Raw genomic sequence first — 23,181 nt, forward strand, 5'->3', positions numbered from 1 at the left:
AAAGTGACTTGACATTGGTTTATGAGAAATGGCTCATTCTCAGCATTAAAGATTGCCTTCATTATAGCAGAGATGTAATTTGGCTGCACCAAAACAAAGCAGGTTTTAAGTTACTTTCAATGACAACAACTTGGATCATTTAACAACACATTCACGGGCATTAGTATTTGTTTTGAGTCTCAGACAAATGTTAATTACTCCTGTCATATATAATATCTTTAAATGTGTTAAAGTGGGTTTGTACCCCTTCACAACCAGCAGGCGGCACTGTGGCTCAGGTTTAAGCCCCTCCCCTTCAGTTCGTGGTCGTGGTGAAGCATTCAATGATTCCTCGGATTCCACTAATTCCTTTTTAGAAAGCGTTTTAAATATAGGGTTGAAACACACATTCCACATAATACAGTAGCCTACAACTTAAATGTTTGCTATATCACATGAAAAAACAAAACACAGCTAGTGGGTGTTTCAGCTACAGAGTTACAAGTTTGTTTTCCAATGAATTAACCTTTTTCTGTAACCATGCACTCACAATTAACCGAAAATCACTGTCAAACTGTCAGTATGGAAACCAAGACGTGTTGACATTTGCTCCACATTGGCATATTGTCACAGGAGTCAACTCATGATAGGAGGATTTAAGGTAAGTAAAAACCATGAGAGGATTAGAAGAAAATGAATTGGCAACAAGTTCACAGTTACAGCTTCTTGAAAATGTGAAGATGTTATGCTTTCGCTTTTAAAAATTTAGAAATATCTTAGTTAAAAATACTTGTTCTCCTAATACTTGAAGTACATTTCCCTAATCGTTCCTAAATTATTCTACTACTGCAGTATTTTTTTTAAAGAAAAAAGCAAACAATTGTACTATTATAAAAACTATATTAAGACTATTGTAACATATTAGAAATAAAGACAATATTTACCCAAAATATAAATATGTAAGAAAATAAAGACAATATTTACACAAAACATAATTTTAAATATTTTAGTCTGGTATTAGTAACTTCAATACTTTTTCCACCACTCATTATTTCTAAGTCTTGTCATGAGTTCTCAATCTCATGCCATTCTCGAGGGCTCATCACTGCTTTTGCCCGACGGACAGTGAACGCATCATCACTTCCTCCCTCCAAGCCGCGCCTGGTTTCTCTCGGTGGGACAGAGGGGCTGAGCGACGGAGGGACGACAGCCCATCATCAGAAAAAACACCATGTGAAGAGACGGTATAAAGCAAGGGACACGGAAAGAAGACTTGAGAACTTATTAGTCTCTCCACTGTGAGCGTTTCTAAAGGCTCTGCAGGGAGCGAATGGACAGAGCGGGAGAGGAGCAGTCTCACACACGGTACGTCTCGGACATCGTGTCTGTCTGTCAACGCTGGGGGTGGAGAAGGACTCACCGGGGGAAACTTTAAATAGAGGTTCGTGTTCATATAGTAAACATGCTCTGTATTGGGGATAACACGGTAGTGAAACATGCCAGTTTTGAGCTTTTACCGTGCCCATGCTAACAGTTAGAAGTTGTAAACGGTGCGTTGCCAACGTTACGTGTCTCAACGGTTAGGTTACCTTGACTGTCAAAGTGGAGAAAAGCCACTGATATCAAAACCAACCAACATCTGTTTTAATATCTCTGAATTAACCTTCTGTCTTATGTTATCTTTGAGCTTTTTGGTGGTATAGACAGTGGTGGAAAGTAACTAAGTACATTTACTGAAGTACTCTACTATGTTGACATGTCTGTACTTCAATTGAATGCTTCTTTATAATTTGTCTTCACTACATTTCAGAAGCAAATATTGAACTTGTTACATGTATTCAACATTCACAGTTACTTTGAACGTATAAAACACATTATATGCTGACATGGTGTGTTGCAGTACAATACTACGAATCTACACAGCTTTTATTGTGTCTAAATTTGGTCCACATTGACATAGTACAATACTAAAAATGACCTTTCATATATAAAAACATGCTGTTATAATAATATAATACTGTGAAAAGATCCATTCTGCTTAACCAGATATTTTCCTTTTGATACTTGAAGTACATTCAGCTGATCATTTGTCAGTATTTTATTCTGAATTATGCCATTGTGCAGAATGAGTGCTTTTTATACCTATAATTATATATTGATGCTAACACTTTTACCCAAGTAAAGGATCTGAGTACTTCTCCCAACTAAACTACCCAGACTGACCCTTAAAAATATAGTGTTTCTATATCGCTAAGAGAAGTGGAGGGCCAAAACAAGCCCATACATCAACATAAGTATAGTAATGCTCCCTCGATCAATGCTCACTTAATATACTTACTATAAGTGTGTTTGTGTAGCTGTGACAGCGCTGTGTCAGCTCACAGTTTAGTGTTAATAAATTGAACACGTGGCTTATTGTTTTGTTTAGCCAAAATCGATTTCTAAAGTGTATGATTTTACAACAAAGGAATGTGCAATGGTGTGTCCCGCTTTGACTCCAGTGGTTCCCCCACATCTGTTTGAGATTCAGTAGCTCTGAAATCACAGGAATATGAGCATGAGGGAGGCAATGAGTACACCCCAGCTTATGAGGGACCACACGTTCAGCTGTGCAGCCTTCTGATGGGTGTAAATCTCATGTTTAATATCCTTATTCTCCAAAGATGATACAATACCAAGACCTACGCTTAAGAGAAAACATAGCAAAAAAACAAACAGACAATGACACAAAATAATGCATAATGGATATCTCTTTCTTGATAATGCTATTGGGGACCATTCCCGAGCAAACTCAGCAAGAGTTCCTCCTAACACATGTGATCCAACGGCCAAATGGACATGAATTTTTCACTCTATAATACGATTTAAGGGTTGTCTTCATCTAACCATTTCTGCAATTTTGTGAAGCTTGTGTGAGCATACAAAGCATTTCCAAGAATCTAATACCAGAACACAATTTTATGGATTTAGAGTGTAATTTCCAGCCTTTGAGTAGCCCCAAGGTGAGTGAGTCCACAACTCTTTTATGCTCTGACAGGTCACTTAGTAGCATGGGAGCAGGCCCTTTTTATGGTCAGGAATGTGAATAAAAACACAGCCTGAGATACGCTTATAAAGACTAATGTCTGGGGGATCATCTCATCACAGGGCTCCCGTCTGAAGCAGTGCGCAGGGCCGTGAGAATATGAACATCTAAAGGAAAGAATGCCAGTCTTCAAGACATTCCAGTTTAGGTTCAGATGGAGAATTAAGTCTGCTGAAAAATGCTTCACACAGAGACACTGTAATGGGATGATTCAGGTTGAAGTGCTGTTGGGCATGGCTCTGCGTATACCACTGAGCCCTTGTTGAGCAGCTCTTGAATGTACATCGCTTTGTTTATCAGTTGAAGAGGTTTGTTGTGCTCTGGGCTGGAATGATGACAAATTGGCTTGGCAAGACAATGGACGGTTGTCTGTCTGTCAGTGGATTGTGCGAGTGTGAACCACTGATACACACCCGGATGATCTAAAGCCTGAAACCCATCACTTTCAGGGTGTCCTTCTGCTTTCTTTTGTTTGCTTTTAATGACCCTTTAAAACTGTCTCATTCATCAAGTAATGCGGCGAGAATGTAACACTTGAAATCTTGAATTTGCTGACATTTTGTTTATGTAGTAGCAAGCTATAGTGTTATTAAAGCGCTACAGGGTGTTTGTGTTAAAGGAAAGTGCCATTTAAGCCTTTTTTTCCTGCAGTGTCATTTCGTCTCCCCCTGCGTGTTTGCAGGTGTGTGTCCATTTGACCTTTCTATGTGTGTGTGTGTCCATAGCTTCAATGTGTGCTACCTCCCCCAAGTGTGTGTGTGACAAAGTGTGTAGAGGCTCAGGCTGGTGCACTCTCCTCTCCTGTACTGTAATTGGTGCCATCTGTTTTGGCCGTGTTAACATAGTGTAAGGAATGTTGCAATCCATTATTCACCTCCTTCATTTCTGTGGACAGGAGCAGCCAATGTCACTCTGTCTGAGCCAAAGCAGCCAGGGGGTGAGCCGACTGTTTCTGATTAGAGTCTTTTTAAGACCCACACCCAGGATGTTAACCTGGAGGTCCAGGAGTGAGCTGCTCTCAGGGTTATTGCCTGTTTTCCTAGAATCAGTCTTTTCATCCTCCGACCCCTACTGTGTTTGCTGTTCTCTTTAAGGTCTTCCTCTTCCTTCCTGACATCTTTAGTCAGGAAGGAGGAGGAACTTTGCTTTACTATTTAACCAGCTTACTTGCCTACAGTTTATGCTTTAAACTGTGTGTGAGTAACATTTTTTATAACAACAAACCAATTACTTCAGCCTAAAAGGCCATTAAATCAACATTTGAGGTTATTTCTTGAAGTGATTGCCATAGACCAGGGGTTTTCAACCGGTGGTCCGCGGACCCCTGGTGGTCCGCGGCGGCATTGCATGTGGTCCGTGACAAGAGCCTATGTTGATCAGTTCACCATTGTTTTTTTTTAATATAAATTCGCTTTGATATTTCAACACATTTCCAGAATACCGTTACATATCGTGAAAAATATGTTTAAAATAATATAAAGGAAATTCAAGCTGACAGAATGTAGCCTTGCGCCTATCCAGTCTATGGTAGCCTGTGATTCGCTAATGGTAATGAGTTGCGTCGCTAACCTCACTTATTATTCATTACGTACAGTCTTGCGAGCAAAGTTGACACACATTTATAAGCATAGCCGACGAGAGTATTTTAAGATAGGTTGTAGTACAGCAAACATTTGTTACATATGTACTAGTCTAGCTATATATCTAGCACCAATGGATCGTTTTGTAGTGAGGAAAGTGCCAGAGGGACAGGCTGCCATGACAGAGGGTCAGGCTGCCACGACAGAGGGACAGGCCGCCACGATAGGGCAAGGACAGGCTTCCGAAGCGTCAACTTCGCAAAAAAGACGAAAAAGAAAATACAATGAGGAATATGTTAAATATGGATTCACAGTGACGACAGACAGAGCAGGAGAGGAGGTACCACTGTGTTTCGTATGTTCAACAATTCTCTGTAATGAAGCTATGAAGCCGTCGAAACTTACGCGGCATATGGAGACGCATCACGTCCACTTGAAGGCCAAACCCGTTGAGTACATGCAACAGATGTTGCGTGATTTCAAAGGACAGCAGGCTACCATGAGGAAGAGTGCAAAAATAAATGAAAACGCACTGAAAGCATCGTATCTGGTCGCTCTCAGGGTTGCAAAAAGTAAGAAGCCCCATACCATTGCAGAGCAGCTTATATTGCCAGCAGCCATAGATATGTGCAGAGCTATGGTAAGCGAAGAATGTGCCAACAAATTAAAAACTATTCCGTTGTCAGACAACACAATCGGAAGACGAATTGGGGAAATGGCAAATGATGTCAAAGACCAGCTGATGGCAAAACTTCAGACAGTTCTGTTTTCCCTTCAAATCGACGAGACGACAGATGTTACTAATGATGCGCAACTGTTAACATTTGTGCGATACGAGGACAGTGGCACTATGTGCGAGGAATTTCTTTTTTGCAAACCACTGCCCGGGCGAACTACCGGTGTAGAAATATTTAAAGCACTGGACGATTTTTTCACGGAGCACAATATCTCGTGGCAGAGGTGCGTTGCATTATGCAGCGATGGGGCCCGAGCCATGAGTGGCAGCAAGACTGGACTGTTTGCGCATGTAAGGAGGGTGGCTCCGGGGGTAATTTGGACACACTGCCTGATTCATAGAGAGGCTCTCGCCTCCAAAGATCTCAGTGTTGAGCTCAGTGGTGTGTTTGATGTCGTTGTCAAGACGGTCAACTTCATAAAACGAAACGCATTGAATACACGCCTGTTTTCATCCCTATGCCATGACTTGGGAAGTGAACACAGCTCTCTCCTTTATCATTCAGAGGTGCGTTGGCTGTCTCGCGGCGCTGTGCTCGCCCGTGTGTTTGAACTACGCGGAGCTATCTACGAGTTCTTGTGCGAGAAGCATTCTGATCTGGCTTCCAATTTCAACGATAGTTACTGGTTAACTAAGCTGGCGTACCTCACAGATGTTTTTGCAGAGCTGAACAAGTTGAACAGCTCCATGCAAGGGAGAGATGCAAACGTCATGCAGCTCTACGAGAAGCTCGACGCATTTGTGAAAAAAATGTCAAAGTGGATCGAACGAGTGGAGAGCAATAACTTGGCGATGTTTCCTTCAGTTGAGGAATACCCTGACAGCACTGACATCAACGACACTATATGTGAGCATTTGAGGAAGCTTGTGCGTCAATTCGCAAAGTACTTCACTGATTCGGAAGAGTGGCGCCGTGACAGCAAGTGGATCCTGCTCCCATTCAGTGACGATGCATCAGTAGGGTCAAGTCTGACGGCTGTGGAAGAGGATAAGCTGATTGAGATGTCCACAGACTCTGTCAGGAGGCATATGTACGACACACAGCCCTTGTTAAATTCTGGATAAGTTGCCAGACAGAATTTCCACAGCTTGCTGCAAAAGCAATGAGGTGTCTTTTGCCCTTTCCAACCACATACCTGTGTGAGAGTGGTTTTTCTACACTGGCGTACTTAAAGAATAAGTACAGGGCTAGGCTTGATCCAGAGAATGACATGAGACTGTCTCTGTCTACCATTTCGCCACGAATAGACAGGCTGTGTGGACTTCACCACGCCCAGATATCACACTGACAGGTAGGCCTAATTCTCCCATGTTTTCACTGTTACGACCCTGGCGGGTTTAGGCCCCGCCCTGTGTTAATGGTAAGCCTGTTCTCTCTCCCTGCTTTTCTCAATCTCTCTCTGCTTTTCTCAATCTCTCTGTCTCTACAGCAGGTGATTGGTGACAGGTCTGTCCTGGCTGGGTTATAAAAGCCCTGACCAGCCAGCAGTTGAGGCTGCCTTGGTCTTCATTTGTTGGATTTTGGTTCTCCGGTGTTGTTGGATTTTTGTTCTCCGTTGTTGTTTTGTCACACACCTAGACTGACTTTGCATGACATTTTTAGTTACTTTTCCCAATACTGAATTGCACAACACTTTATTATTCTTTATTCTTTCTTTAAAATAATCTTTAATTTAATTTAATTTAATAAATCTACTTTTATTATTATAAAATCTGCGTGGCCTCTCTTTCATGTTTCATGCATTGAGCTATGCATGTAACACCAAATACACACGCGCACGCGCAGGCACATCAGTGGGCCGCGGATTGCTTTCTAGTCCGAATGGTGGTCCCTGGGACAAAACCAGTTGAAAACCCCTGCCATAGACTATGAGGAAGTTGTTTTTGGAAAAGTTTGGAATCAGTCAGTGAATCCATATTAGGGCTGCACAATTAATCAAACTTAAATTAATATTTTTTATAGGCAAAATATGTGTAAATATCATTCTGAATTAGGGCTGAACGATTTTGGAAAATAATCTAATTGCGATTTTTTTCCTTAATATTGCAATTGCGATTTAATATGCGATTCTTTTTTCAAGGTCCTCTTCTCATGTATTTTTCAACAAACACAAGCAATAAATCAATCGTGATTACAATCGTGAACCTCGTGAGGTAGCAACAGTAGCGAGGCACGTTCTGCACAATACCTGACGTTGCGCAGCATCTTCCTTTTTAAAGCCAAAATAATTCCACACAACTGACGAGCCTGAGGTCATTGTGCAACAGTTTCAAGCGCAGCGTTGACTTCTTTCCCTGCCTGCTCGGCTTCGCTCGGCTCCGCTCGGCTCGCTCGCAAGTCACGTGACCAGATCACGTGACCAGTCAAATCGCAGCCTTTGCGGTTGGAAAATCTCGTTTTGTCATATCGCGATATTATTGCAAATGCAATTAATCGTTGAGTCTTATTCTGAATTAGGTATTTTAGTGGCCAGAGTCCCGCATTTTCCAATGACTTTATAAAATATCTTTATATGGTACAAATACTACTAAAGATCCCTTTAAAATGATCATTTGAAAAACATCTTTTAATGATAATGAAAATAATGATGCAAAAGTAATCAATCCCTCCAATATTGTGAATCATATCCCAATTGCAATATCACTCAAAATGTATCCCAATTTTTCCAAATCGTGCCACCCTAATCCACATCGTCCTCTTCTTCCCCTCAGGTAGCAGACACGGATACCATGCCGACGAGTGAGGGCCCCAGCCGCTTCCCGATCTTTGTTGCCCCACCCAATGGCAACCACCAGAGGCCTCCGGGCTACGTCCCAGGGCGGGTGGCTCCGGTCCGCTCGCCACCACCTGCCAAAGCTCCACCACCTCCACCAATGAAACCTTTCGGCCCCCCACCAGAACGACGAGCCACATTCAACCTGTCAGAGGAGAACCAGCGCAGGGAGTGCGCCCAGAACCTCCAGCAGAGAAAGAACACCCTCATCTGTTGTGGAGTGTCCATCGGGGCTTTCTTCCTCACCCTCATTCTTGTCCTCAGTCTCTCAAGTGGAGATATTTTAGATGGTCAGTATTGAAGTGTTATGGTTTTTATGTCTTTATGTTACCAATGACCTCCTGAATGTAACCTAGGAGATTCATTTAGTATGTCAACTGTCACTGATTGGTCATGTTTGCAGAAAACTGTCCGGACCACGACCTGTCCCTCAGTAGCTGGAACCCAGGCCACCAACCAGAGAAGGCTGTTATCGTCAGGAGTGGACATTTGTTTAGGCTGGAATCTTCTGCCACCTTCCATTCAATAACCATCCAGCCAGGAGGTGAGCTCACTGTAGCATTCTGACTTGCAACATTGATGGATTCACGTTTATTAAATAAAGTCACATTGTTCAGGAGTTCAGGTTCAGCTTTTTGAGGATTTTTATTTATTTCTGTGTCATCCACACAAAGTGCTTCCTAAAAATACATTTGCATTGGTCAAACTATACTGTAGTCATTCATAGTGAGACTTTACCTCCATATCGTATGTTTACACCAACAAAAGATTAAGCTCTTAGCTCTTAATCTACCATATATTACAATGAAATCTGTATAAAACTAGGACAAAGCAAAGTGCCCTAGTTTTATAACAGACACATCTTTTTGGGTGAGTAGATAAAGCACAAAATAACATTTGATTTCTCTTCACAGGTAAAGTTGTTTTCGCAGACAATGCTGACGGCTCCAAAAACATAACCCTGAGGACCCGTCACATCCTTATAGAAGAAGGTGGTGCCCTTCACATCGGGGCTCCCAAATGTCGCTACCGTTCACGCGCCAACATTGCCCTTGTGGGCCGCTCCGACGACAAGGCGGTCTCTGCAGTGCCCGGCATGGGCCGCAAGTTCATAGGAGTGTTGGGCGGTGGGACTCTGGAGCTGCACGGTGCTGAGAGAGTTTCCTGGTCTCTGCTGACCCGGAGTGTCCCGGCCTCCGGGCTGGTCACAGGAGATTACTATTTCCAGAGAAACTTCATCAGAGGCATCAACCTACGCGTGGTCGACCAGGACACGGCCGCTGTGCTCCTCAGTGAACGCTACGACACGTACGAATCCCATAATGACAGCCGGCGGCTCACGCAGCTGCTGCGGACCCTGCCAGATGGCCGCATCGTCACACTGGCTATAGGGGACTCGGCTGTCAAAAGTCTTCTGGACGAAACTAAGAAAGCCATTGAAGAGAAGCTCGGCAGCAGCTTTGTCTATGACCTCAAATACAGGTAAATTGTATGAATACTAGGGGTGACTCGTTTCTACGATGCATCGCGATGAGGGCGTGAACGATTCTGCATCGATGCAGTGGCAGGACATAATCGATCATTGCGTAGTAACGTTGCTTCATGATTTTCCGGCCGTGACCCGACAATAACATTTCTTATTTTTGGTTGTTTACTTTATTGAACAATTATATCAGCACAGTGTTTGGATTTATCGCGTAACCGTCATGACAGGTTTTTGGTGGATTTAACCAACTCTTGGATTGCAGAGTATGAATGTCTTCTCTCGATCTTCAGACGATAAATACTTGCGTAAAGTTTGTGAAGGCAGGAGGAAAACTTCCGCAATTACAGTCTCCTCTCAGTCCCCCCCCCGCTGAAAATAATGAGTGACATGTTGATAGTAACCATAGTAACACGGAAGGGGCCGTAGCAGGGTTTTTTAAAGGCTTGGCTTTCAGATGAATAAAATATTGCTGAATTCAAATTATAAATACTTCAAAAGTGCTTGATCTAAAACAACAACAACAAGAAAAACCCTTATTATTCACTCAAACAAATGTTGATCTCTGAGTGAGATATGAGGAGTCTAACTTACTCTCATAAATTCATGGGATTTATGGAACAGTAAGACAGAGAGTGTAAGTGTGCTTTTGTTTCACTATGCTGTTGTAAATACTCCTGTTGTCTGCAGTGTTCAGACTAAAGTCATGTTTGTGATGCCGCATTAAGGACATTCGTGTCCTTTTGAATTGAAGACAGTTGACAGAAGCTGCGGCTGAACTGCAGAAGTATTAGTTTGTTTTTTGAGGATAGAACAAGTTCACACTTAGGCAGGCTAGAGCTATACAATTGATTTATTTTGGTTTATGATTTAATGTCAAGACATTTATGTTATTGATTTCTGAAGCACTTTCTAAATAGTCCATATTTATCTGACTGCTTGTATTCATTGAAGTAAAAGAAGCCATGTGCATATATAATATAATATATAATATAAGTACGGAGAATTGCGGATGCATCGTGATGTGGAATCGTTGACAGGATAATCGAATCGAATCATGAGACCAGTGAAGATGCGCAGCCCTATTGAATACGCACACATAGGTTAGTTGAAAGCAATAGCATTAAGGTGAACCTATTATTATTTTATTGAAAGTTAATATTATTGCTTTCAGCTAACCTTATACAATTATGTGGAATCCATGTTTTTCAGTGCGCTAAAATAACTGAAACATTAACTTTAATTAAGTGCTACCTCAACAAGTTCCACATTATTGTAGTTAAGGTTAACTGAAAGCAATAATATTAAGTTGAACCTAATATTTAAAGTGAATATAATTTATTTCAACTAACCTGGCAAATCCGTTGACACAAAACATTCAATTAAAGTCAACGTTTCGGTTGTTTTAGGGTAGACTTGTTAATTGTGTTTGTTTTTGTTGCCCTGGCCAGTGTGTGTGTTGTTGCACTGTATCACAATGTGTGTGAGTGGGGTTGTTCCCCTGCTGTGTTCCAGAAGCTCTTGAGTGTGTTGTTTCTCCATGGCGTGTTGTCTTCGTTGGTGTCTGGGAGTGTTTGTTTACCCTTGGTCTCCGGTGGCTGATAAAGGCGGTTAATGTGTTTTTCTTTCGTAAGAGCCCGCACTTACTGGGACTGAGAGTACCAGCATTTTGTTTACGTCCATCCTCCCTGGAAAATGTCCTCTTTTGTGTATGTTTCTTTTTATTCGTGATGTTCCCTTGAATTGTTATTCGTTGTTTCGCTTCCTGTTTTTGCTGTGTCATTTGCTCTGCCTGAAAAGGAAGCACGTACGGGATAACGGGGGCAGGGTCAAATAGTTTCCAGGATTTGTGGGAAGCGTGGCGATCCAAGGGATTTTATGTTCATTATGAAAATGTACAGATTCTATAGGCTTCAGTGGCACCATATCCACATAGCCTAATAATCTTTCTTTAAAATCTTTGATGTCATAAACTCAAGTAATTGGATTTTGACGTCACATTACATTAGGTCGTCTGTTACCGCCACTCAAACATTTATTTGAAAGTGTTTCCCCTCAAGTTATTTGTAGCTCGGCCTGGTTTTGTCCTTGGTTGACTGAAAAGCCAAGTGCTACGCCAGATTCGCCAGTGTCACATTTCACCTACGGGGGTTGGTGCCAAGTCCTTAAACAAATCTCAGATGGATCACTCAACCGAGCCCTGCAGACAGAGGTGTTTGTGGTGTGTACCAACAAGTCAACAGTGCACTCTCTTATGATCATGTCACTTTTATTGGAGTGGGGATTTGAAGCTTTCTGTGGATTTGCCTGTGGTAGGAGGAAACACAAAGCACACACTTTATGAGAGAGCATGCCGTTTAATGTCTCGTTAAAGTCACTTGATGTTAGGCCGAGGGATTTTAGCCCCGAGAGTCAGGTGGTAAAGGCCTGACCTGTAGGAGCGTTATGATGGAGTGTCGAGGACTTTATGATGTTATGGCGTGTTGCCACCAAACGGCAGGGAATGTAACTGAAACTAATTTGTGTTGCTGGTTCGTTTAAGGGTTTTTGTTATTGTGCGTTAGCTGTAACACCTGCGTGTGTTTTAGGGCTGACAAACCGCAGTAGGCGCAATATTTGGAAAAGGCAAAATATGTGAAAATATCGGTATATTTTATCGTATTGTGAAGCTGAAGAGAAGTCCCAGTTATAGAAAAAAACAAAAACCTTTGCTTTGTATAGATCCTTTAAAAATTAAATGTTTTCTTCTAAATGTCAACTTTTAAAAATACGAGCATTTGATCAAAATGATCACTTTTTTCCTAACATTTCAGACTTTTTCTCTCCAAATTTTGACTTTTAAAGATGTCCCACTATTTTCTCATTATTCTTTCTTCATGTGGCCCTAATCGTCTCCTTCCTGCTCTTAAAGGTATGCGTTGGCTCCTGCCTCGTGCCTTTTGACCCCCTCCGCCTTTAATCTTTGTCTCTCAGGAAAACCCTCTCACACTTCAACACACGTTCATGCCGCTCTGCTGTGAATTCTCCTCTCGCCTCCATGCGTTAGCTTTTTCCGGTAAAACAATGAGGTTGTTAAAATGCGAGTGGACATCGAATGAAGGATGTGGGGGAAGGAAGAAATTGAAATGACCGCTCGTCATATACTGGGGCTGTGGTGAAAGTGGATCCCCAGATGGATCCTGTTTGTGTGTCAGTGGGGTGTGCGGCCACATCACAGCCGCTCTTTCATCCACAAGAAGAAGTGTTGAGGTTGTAATAATGCCAATGAAAGCAATACTTATGAGATAAATACACAGGTGCTTGTTGGAGCTGATACAGCTCCGGAAACAATTAAGAGACCACTCCAAATGTTTCTTAAATCTCTACATGTTGGTATTCAGAAATCCCTTTGGTTCCTTTGTTGTGATTTAATTAATCCAAATATAGTTCTCCAAGGAGTAGATGAAGTGTTTTACTTCTTGTATTATGTTTAAAATGTGCTGTGAGTTGCTGGCTTTACTGGGAGACATCATATTTATTGTAAAGCTGAATTTGGGACTGTTTACTGAACATGAATATGGCTTTTGGCTTGTTGTTACTCATTCTTCAAAAGCTTAGACATATAAAACATCCAAGGCTACAAGTCTCATCTTTTAGGTCATACACACCCAATCCCTTTCCCCATCCACACCCTCCAGCTCCCCAGATCAAAGATTTCAGCCTCTCCTTCTGATTCAATCATTGTAATATCATTTAAAATGTATTTATTCACATTCCTGATTCATAAGATAGTTTGAAATGGGATGAGGAGGGAGGATTTGGAGCAAAAATGAAGAGTTGGATCTGAATTAAGTTTGAGATGTGGAATGTACGCCCCTTAATCCTCTAAGAGACTCCGTTTTTTCACCTTTCCTTTGTTATTATTTCATGACAAACACTCTGATATTCAGTGGCTGCGTCCCACCCTGTGCTAGGATCACTGCAGACATTCACTCTGCCTTCAGGGCAATGTTATAGTGACTTATTTACATTCAAACACTGAGAAATATTTGTATGCAGTTCAGGTCACACCCTCTATCCGACTAGCTCATCTGTAAGATATTACTATAAGCAGATTTTAATGTCCTGTTTACAATTTCAGTCCCTGAGACTGGTCGGCTAGTTCTGGTTCTTCTCCAAAGACCAAGTAGAGACCGTTGACTAGGGCTAAACAATTCATTGCAACTTTATTGATACCTCAATATCCAAATAGCAGGAAGAACAATATTTGTGAAAAAAATGGCCTACGTGTTATGCTGCTGAATAGTTATCCCAGCCCATTCAAATCTTTGTTGATATTGTGATTTTTTTCTGCATTTACTTTCCACTACAATTGAAAGTAATTCATTAAAAAGCTTAGCCTAAGCACTGAACCTGGTCCTTCTGTTGTCCTTTGATGACGATGTGTGAAGCTACTCTATGTATTGTGACTTCTGAAAACGACTCGCTGTCCTGACAGTCTTTCCTCTTCGTCTCTCTGCTGTCTCCAGGCAGGCATGGGCTCTGGTCTCGGTGGTGGGTGGAGGTAACGCTTCATGCACAGAGGACGTCAAGGAACATGAAAACCACAACACGGGAGGAAGAGCTCTGGCAAGACGCAACTTCACCACCGTTGACGGAGTGGACTTCTCTGTCACCGCCTACAGCGAGTGGAAGACCGGTGAGCTTATCAGTGTAGCATTTCAAACAGCCGTAAGAAAATATCCTTCTTTGTGAGTGCTTAGTTTAACCTAACGTCATTTATATGTAGGCAGGTCTAAGTTATACACAATAATACAAAGGGAAATGGACAGGTTTCTCTGGCTTTGAAGTGGTGAAGGGTTTGGAGAAGTGTGACATGTTGAGGAATGGGGTTTAGCACAGGCCGACTGCTTTACAGATCAATCATCTGAACATGAAAGACATTCTTGAGCCTGACGGGGGTTTTGTGACTATGCCTTTATGACAAATACCAGGTCTACTAGAACACCCACTGTTCATGTATTGCAGGCGTCCTTGTGCACACCTAATAAAACACATTTTGACACTGAGTCACTCAACTTCACTGAAGAACTAAAGTGAAAACTGACCATTTTAATGATAATCCAACTATTTATTTTGTGAGATATTGCCCTTGGCGACTAATACCTACTGGACACACTTTGCTTTACAATACCTCTCAGTGGTTATTTAGTTATTCAGCAGCCTTAATCTTCATTTCTATTCAGTGTAAATAAATACGTTCATTATGCATGCAGAAGATAAATTACGAAGGACATTTTACTATCCTTTTTCCCCTTTATCCTCATTCTGTTTCCGACCCATTTGATTGGAATTAAGAATGAATGGGCTAATCCTAGTGTGATTAATGTGTTTGTTATGGAAGTAATTAAGTCCACATATGGAGATTTGTGTTCTTTATTACCTAAAAAGACCCTTCTTACAATCCCCTTTATGGCTAGCTATAATACATATGTGTTATTTATAATAAAACGGCATAAGAATTCTCTCCTACACGATTTCAGTTTTTTAAAAGTGCTATTTTCTTTTTCTTTCCCCAGGTTTCCCCATCTCAGGCTTCCAGGTGGATGCTGTGGACCAGGTGGTGCTGAACCTGCAGGATGAAGTGCAGCAGACCTGGCAACCCGGGGATCAGATTGTAGTTGCCAGCACAGACTACTCCATGCACCAGGCGGAGGAGTTTACCTTACTGCCCTGCTCTCACTGCAGCAGCAGGCAGGTCAGGATACAAGGTGTGAAGCCAGAAGTGTGTGTGTGTGTGTGTGTGTGTGTGTGTGTGTGTGTGTGTGTGTGTGTGTGTGTGTGTGTGTGTGTGTGTGTGTGTGTGTGTGTGTGTGTGTGTGTGTGTGTGTGTGTGTGTGTGTGTGTGTGTGTGTTTTGTGCTTTAAGAGAATGTGTTTTTTTCTGACATCAGTTCTGCACTGCCTGGTATAAAGGATAGAGATATAGATCTATTACATTGCCCTCATATTTCTTAAACCCCTCACCCCAGAGAGCTTATGAAATATGGATATAGGAGATCCTACCCTAATTTGTCAAAGTCTGTAAATATGAATATCAGATTTGCCTCTAATCCTACGGGCCAGAGACGTATAATTTCCTGTTCTGATGTTATGGCAATGTAAGATTAGAGAAGGCTAAAAAGAGACTGCCAGTTTATGCTTATTATAGTAACCTCATCTTATAATAACCACGGTGGTTTGGTCGGTTTGAAAACATCACTTCGACTTCACATCCTTCCCTTTTTCTTCTGCTTCTCCAAAGACTCAAAAAAATCTGTTTTTGTCCACCCCATCTTCCCATCGATATGTTTCCTGAAATCATTCCTCTGTTGTTAACAAGCGCCAACTCCCTTCCTGCAGATAAGGGTGTGTTAGCGTGTTTGTGAGCCTAGATTTTGTTTTTCTGCAGTAACCTGGAGGAAGGGCCTGAGCAGCTGGAGCGCTGCTGTATGTTATTGTTGGCAGCGGCAGCCTGTGGGCACTGCATCATGAAGAGTGGATTATTTTATCGTCACATGAATTTGATCACCTTTGCTTTGCTGTACATTTGTATTTTTTTTGTTGGTTGGTTTTGTGGCGTGGGTAGTTGTTTGCTCTTGGGCATACTTCCTGTGACCGACATTTAGAAGCCCACTATTTTCCAGAAATAAAATACCGTAGTTTAAATGTCACTTGCTGTTTGCTTTGACGTCTCATATTAAGCTGGTATTTTACTGAAAGGGTTTGAGTCAATGAGAAAGGTTCCTCGAGAATTAAAGGCCAAATTGTGTTATGTTATTCAGCTAAATTAAATTACTTTCCACCAGTGTTGAAGTGCTTTTCTGCTTCATTTTAAATCGATGGAATGCAGTGATTGACATCTGTAATTATACTAAGTAATGACTTTCAGGTTTTTCCAATTATGAATCCAGATTTTCCTGTAAAACGTCAACTAGCTGTTGCATATGACCAAGAATCTACCTGTGTGTTGTGCCCAGGGAAGCCTCTGTACAACCACGTTGGAGAGATCTTAGACGGGGTTGACATGCGTGCCGAAGTGGCGCTGCTGTCCAGAAACATTCTCATCTACGGGGAAATGGAAAAGTCGTGCTACGGAAACAACGCGTGCCAATTCTTCAGCCACGACACCTACGGAGGCCACATAAAGGTGTGTCTTTGTGTGTGTGTTTGTGTATGTTAAAGCACAGGGCCTTGTATAAACTATCCCTAATGTCTGTGTTTGCTAATGTATACATCTGTGTTTTTCAGACTGGCTTCACACGCTCATTTAAGGGCTGGTGCACCAATCAGCTTGACAGTTTCCATATTGCAGAGCTGAAATGTTCATATGTTTTATATTTAAGTGCTCCTAAATAAAAGGGGTTATTCATTTCTTCTAGTTTTGGTGAAGCACCACTACTTCTCTCCTCTTTGCCTCTTCCTCTCAAGTGATTTTTTTTAGTTAAAATCTAAAGACCTGATATAGATAAATGTCAAACAGGGCTGTAACTGGAGCAGCAAATCCACCTTGACCTACATGGATATATAAAGAGAACGAGTTCACTTTATTTGATTAATAATGGCCCTATTTCATTCACTTTGGTGGCAAAAACACAATAACATTCCTTAGGCTCTCTGTAACTGACCCCCCTTGTGCTTTAGGAAATAAATATTCCTTCCTTTTTTCTTTCCACCAGGTTTTACCACATAAACTCTCTGACTAATATTACACAATCTGCCTCTAAACTGATTGACCTCCCATCCCTCAAGCCTGAACAGTGCAATCACATTTATAGCACTCCCCATTCATTGCATATTTAACTCACTCCCCATTTGTCATGCAACTCCAAACTGGACGTGGATATAATACCACTTTTTGGCAGGCGGTTTACACAGTTGTGTGAATATATGTGCATAAATGAATGAAAGAACTCAACCATGTGTGTGTCCTTGCATGGATGTACTGTGTATACATCAAGTATTCATATCTCGAGGCCTCATGTGCAGCATATGTAGTCTGTGTGTATGTGTGTATGTGTGTGTGTGTGTGAGTGAGTTACAGTTTGCTGAAAGCATTGGCCAATGCTTCCCTAACAGGAACCAGATTTTGTGAATTATGCCATGCCCACAGAAAAGCTCCTAGAGAGCATTGTGCTGCATATTTGTTGTATTAAATTAATCATTCATTCATGTTTGACCTCTTTTCTCTCCAGTCCATTTGGAGTTTTGGATGTGTGCAATGTGTGTTTAGTTTTTGGTTTAGCTTCTATAACTCGCATATCTTAATTATCAAGAGGAGAATCAGTGGTTCTGGTGCAGTTTGACTCACTGGAGCAGTTTGTATCATAGACAAACACAGATCATTCTACTGTAGACCTTAATGGGACCACATTGCTTTCTCTTGTGGTATAATTTGAACCTTGTGTTGCCCTCCACAAAGCCAGTGAGTTTACTTGGGCAGTTTAAGAAAAAGCTCTTGTCCTCGCTTGAATTATTTTGCGTTCTGACCCCCTTCCTTTCTACCACACACCGGCAGATCTTGGGTAACTTCTCCTCAGTGCATCTGTCCCACGTGGAGCTGAAGAACATGGGCCAGCAGGGCGAGATAGGCAGCTACCCGCTCCACTTCCACATGTGCGGGGATGTGGACCAGAGGGGAGGCTACCGGGAGCCCACCTACGTCGACGGACTCGCCATACATCACTCCTTCTCCCGCTGCGTCACCATCCACGCCACCAACGGTTTGCTGGTGAGTAGTGTGTGATGAGCGAGGCCCTTATGTTTGAGATGACAAAGAAAGAAACCCTAATGAGTACCACATGCTATTGAATACTCATCCATTACAGCACTGGATTACTGTAATGGCCTGTTTCCTCCTTTCCTTTTCTTCCCGTCCCTCTCATTCTTTTCCCTAATCTTGTCCTTCAAACCTGAGAGATACACTAGTTTGCAGCAAGTGTCTTTGTTTCAACACATTTAAATGTTTTTATCTACTAGCTTGATAAGTCAACTGCATCATCATTGCTGCTGCGCGGGTGTTCACTCCCTCTTGACGTCAAACAGAAACGAGTTAACTGTTTGTCCTTGAAGCTAAAGTATGGAAAGCAGTCTTCTTGTGTGTATCGAGGAAATGGAATTTTACAATGTTTTGGAGATCATTGTTTGACTGCAGTTTTCCTGTTTCCCTTCTGGCACAAAGACCATGTGGAAATGTCTTTATTGTGTGTCTTCTCTGACAGCTCTCTTGACACCGGCACTCTCTACGGTACTTCAAATGGGTTTAACACAAAAATATGGTCCTAATAGGAAAATATGTGAGGAATTTTAAGTATTCCTGTTCTGTATTTTTCCTGTGGGCTGTTGATGAATACATGATGGACTGAAACGTGTTTGCCCGCTTGTGTTTACCAAGATGTTATGCATACTTCATTGGTGTGAACTACCTCCCTGTTTGGACCGGGAACCTCTCTCATGAATGGGATATAGAAATGTATATAGTTGTATCCTCATTCAAGAACTCTGCTCACTTTTACATATCCTTTGGTCCTTTTTCTTTCCTGCAGGTGAAGGACACTGTAGGCTACGACACCCTGGGTCACTGTTTCTTCCTTGAGGATGGAATCGAGCAGCGTAACACCTTCTTCCACAACCTCGGCCTGCTGACCCGCCCCGGGACTCTGCTGCCCACCGACCGCAACGAGACCATGTGCACCAGCATCAAGGACAAAGTCTACAAGGGCTACACCCCCTCGCCCAGCACAGAGTGCAAGTAAGATATAAAGATAAGGAATTGGTTCATCTCTGTGTTGGAGATATGAGCAAACTGATAAAAGTGAACAGATTCTGCAACACCATAAAGCCTCTCTATAAATAGAAACCAGTGCAAGTCCTGGACGACATCCTGGGATTTCTTATGAAACTGTAAAGTTAGGTCATTGGGTGTAGCAATCAATGATTACAACTGTATGTGCTGCACACAACCGTTACAATGAATGTATCATGACGTAAGTACACGCTTAAAACGATCATCTCCGACACATCACTTACATTTTAAGGTGTTGTTTTTATTGTGCAATCCTATTTGGTGGAGCAGACTTTCTGAACCATAGATGTCCAATTGTATTGTTCTAGAAGGAGGCTCTTTCTCAGTATCCATAATAAAAATGCCTTAACTGTCAATCAGCAACAGCTGCATTGCAAAGATGCAGGGGTCTTGTTAAGCAATGAGACTGAGGCAAACTCATTTGCCAAGCCCTGAGAGCTGAGAATAGGCTAACATCTTGACTGTAAAGTAGCAAGATATTTAGGGAATGAAATAAACGAGCGTATGCCTTATCTTTAAAACCACCGACAAACCAACACAAGTGATTCCTGCCACCAGCTTCTTCGTTGACACTAAAGTCTCTGACTGTACATCAAGTGTGTGTGTGTGTGTGTGTGGGAAACCTGGTGATAGTGCAGACGCACGCTGAGAGAAGACAGACGGTCCATGTCCCTGTGAAAAAGATACTGTAGTTAGTATTGGTATGTGCGAGAGATATCGCAGGCGGGTTTTATCCATGCAATAACAACCTCTTCTCTCCATGGGATGTTTTTATTCCGTAGCAAGAGAAAGAAAAGTGTCTCTGTGAGAGAAGCAGTGAGGCCTGCAGTAGTGTGTGTGTGTGTGTGTGTGTGTGTGTGTGTGTGCAGATTATTGAGGGAATTCTGAAAGATCACAGGTTCCTTTGGCCTGTGTGTTCTGCTTATTAGTCACAGTCTCTGTACTGCCTTGTTTAATATCTCGTCTGCATGCTTGTCTGTGTGTGTGTTTATGTCTCTGTCTTTGTCTGTGTGTGTGGTGGGGGTGTGTTTTTCAGGGCAGTTTCCACGTTCTGGATCGCCAACCCAAACAACAATCTCATTGGCAACGCAGCTGCTGGTTCTCAGGTAATAACATCAGAGTTACCTAAGGAAACATTTTCAACTTTTTACAAGTGATTAATGAAAATGAGCGGTCAACGAGTAGAGCCCCTTATTCATTTATAATAGAAATTAGATTAAGGGAAGCTGCACTGGCTTTGGTGTTCCGGATCTTTGCAAAATGAAAGATTTTCATGCTCATAACAAATTGATCCGTCAATAAAATAGGATTTAACAGGCTTTAGTTTCTGATCGGAAGGATGCAATAACATCGTAAGACAAGATACAAGTAGTGGAGCTGGATCCCTTATCTAGTCTATTTTTCATTTGGGCACAATCATCCGGGAGGATCACTGAAGAGGGCTGTGTGCTACATATCTGTAGGGTATGCTGGTGATGTGGAGTCTAAATCTGTTGAACTGCAAACTTCGATGAACTGTAGAGCTCATATGAACCTGATGTATCCTATCTTTGGAGCATGTAGTATGACATCCTGCCCAGTTCTGCGTAATGGTTTTGCATGATCCTTCAACTCTCAACCTTCAGATGATATGTTCATAAGCCCAGATAATGAAATTTATGCTGCTGCTGCCGCCCAGGCGCACCATGAACACGATCTATCCCGTCATCTCTTCCTTCCTGTTGCAGGATGCTGGCATATGGTTCGTGTTCCACAGCTCTTCCACCGGAGACTCTCACGGGCTGGTACCAGAGACCAAGGCCGAGCTCACACCCCTGGGGATTTTTTACAACAACCGTGTACACTCCAACTTTAAGGTATCATCACTGTAGCTTATCTTTTAGCCTTTCCTTTTCGATGTAGCCTCAAGGCAGCGTGTGCTTTCTCTACTGTATACAAGGAGCCAAACCACTTCAGTGTTTTATAGCGACAAAAGAAATGCAGTATTTTGTGGTTTGTAAAAACGCATTGCACATAAATTCTCTGCCAATTGACTTCTTGCAAAAATGAGACATGGACACACACACACACACACACACACACACACACACACACACACACACAAAGTAGCCCTCTACAATAGTGCTCTGTTGTGTAATGACAGAAGTCGGGCAGGTGAACTGTACCCTCTTTGTTCAGTGTGACCACAGAAGCCTCTCTTATAGAGGAAGGAGTCCAGAGGGTGAAGACTAAACCTCGCTTATACCACAGGACCAACTCAGAGCACAGCTTTGCATATACCTGAGACATACAGACTTTAATTTATTTTACAATTCATTTTTTAAACATACAAAAATAAACCATATGTTGCAGTAAATACACGGTACGGTTTCTTACAAATTACTCACAGGAATTCTTTCCCACCTTTCTGTCCGCAGTCTGCTTTACAGCATGACTCTGTGGGCCCCGGATTTAAATTCAGTGTGTTTATTATAGCCTCAGGTCCCACACTGTGAAGGATACTAGTAGTCTTGTTTATGTGAGCTTAGCAGGAATAGATCTGCGGCCCATCTTGGATCTCTCACTGTCATTTTAGAAAACATCTGGCGTTAAAATGTAATCTCATGTTTCTAGGCAGGGCTGTTCATCGATAAAGGAGTGAAGCCCACCAATGCCAGCAATGCGGACCCCCGGGAATACCTGTGTCTGGATAACAGTGCCAGGTGTGTGTGTGTGTGTGTGTGTGCAAAAGCATTTGACATTTGAAAGACAAATACTCTGTGATTTATGTGTAAAAAGATATGAATTGCTCTTTTTACTCATTGTTTTTGACATCTCTAGTAATTAGTTGCGCGTGAAAGTTAAAGTTAGGGACCTACAACTCACTGGTATGATATACAGTCCCCTATACTGTACATGTTGTTACTCAAAGTGTAAACTGTGCGCTATCAGGGGTGATTATGTGCGGGTGTAAAGTTACACTATGCAAATATTATGGTATTGGTGGTTTACTAATGTGTTTCTTTAATGCCACTGTCAATAACGATTTGAAATCAGTTATTTATAGCCCCCTGATGTATATCTTCGGGGGATACGGCCATTGACTGGGAAAGGTAGATGGCTTTACGCTCTGTTTCTGCATTCTGGTGGAAGGCTTGTGTTGACAGAGAAAATAAGGCTGCACAGATAGAGTTTCCACTCTCCCTACCCAAATACAGCCCTCAACTAGACGGAAAAAATCTTACGTGTCCACTGAGACCGCTGGCCACGCTCTCTGCATGTATGCAGAGGTACGAGGGGGAGGATTTTAAAGGTTAAATTTGTGTACCAAGCATAAATCTTTCAGAGAGAAAGAATAACAGAGAGAAGTTGGGTATTGATAGTTTCTCCTTTTTAGTTCAAGATGTTTCCTAATCTAACAGGAGGAAAGTTATTCTCTTTTCCTGCCACATTCATGCTCCAGAGGGGGATAAACCCCTTTTGTACTTTGACAACATGGTCTTTTTTTGCATCACAATACCACATTACATTAGCATGCATTGTGGGAGGCAATACGCATTGAAGCCTCTAGAGTTTAACAGTAAGACCATGAGCCTAGTTATGAATAATTTATGCACAGATTTATGGTATGATGACGTTATGATTATTGGTAAATTAGTCAGACAGCAAGCAGAAGTTAATTGGTGCAAGCTGTCTTTTGGTTTTAGTTGTTTCGTGCATGAGGACCAAGTGCAGAGTAAGTA

The 23,181-nt window shown here is 42.0% G+C and overlaps 1 protein-coding gene across 2 annotated transcripts in view; it reads left to right on the forward strand.

Moving 5' to 3' along the window:
• Nucleotides 1–1,156: 1,156 nt before the first annotated feature.
• Nucleotides 1,157–23,181, forward strand: part of cemip2 (cell migration inducing hyaluronidase 2) — a 30,232-nt gene continuing 8,207 nt past the window's right edge. Inside the window, exons 1-12 of one of the 2 annotated variants that reach the window (XM_063897636.1) lie at nucleotides 1,157–1,344; nucleotides 8,093–8,444; nucleotides 8,558–8,698; nucleotides 9,069–9,636; nucleotides 14,146–14,315; nucleotides 15,196–15,387; nucleotides 16,635–16,804; nucleotides 18,173–18,385; nucleotides 19,200–19,405; nucleotides 20,496–20,565; nucleotides 21,187–21,315; nucleotides 22,073–22,161. In XM_063897636.1, coding sequence (XP_063753706.1) covers nucleotides 8,111–8,444; nucleotides 8,558–8,698; nucleotides 9,069–9,636; nucleotides 14,146–14,315; nucleotides 15,196–15,387; nucleotides 16,635–16,804; nucleotides 18,173–18,385; nucleotides 19,200–19,405; nucleotides 20,496–20,565; nucleotides 21,187–21,315; nucleotides 22,073–22,161 — 2,282 coding nt within the window. In that variant the 5' untranslated portion in view covers nucleotides 1,157–1,344; nucleotides 8,093–8,110. Of the gene's footprint in view, nucleotides 1,421–8,092; nucleotides 8,445–8,557; nucleotides 8,699–9,068; nucleotides 9,637–14,145; nucleotides 14,316–15,195; nucleotides 15,388–16,634; nucleotides 16,805–18,172; nucleotides 18,386–19,199; nucleotides 19,406–20,495; nucleotides 20,566–21,186; nucleotides 21,316–22,072; nucleotides 22,162–23,181 lie in introns of both variants that reach the window. The other variant, XM_063897635.1, reaches the window with a different exon arrangement.

Source organism: Eleginops maclovinus, chromosome 12 (assembly GCF_036324505.1).
Source record: "Eleginops maclovinus isolate JMC-PN-2008 ecotype Puerto Natales chromosome 12, JC_Emac_rtc_rv5, whole genome shotgun sequence".
NCBI classification, from domain to species: domain Eukaryota; kingdom Metazoa; phylum Chordata; class Actinopteri; order Perciformes; family Eleginopidae; genus Eleginops; species Eleginops maclovinus.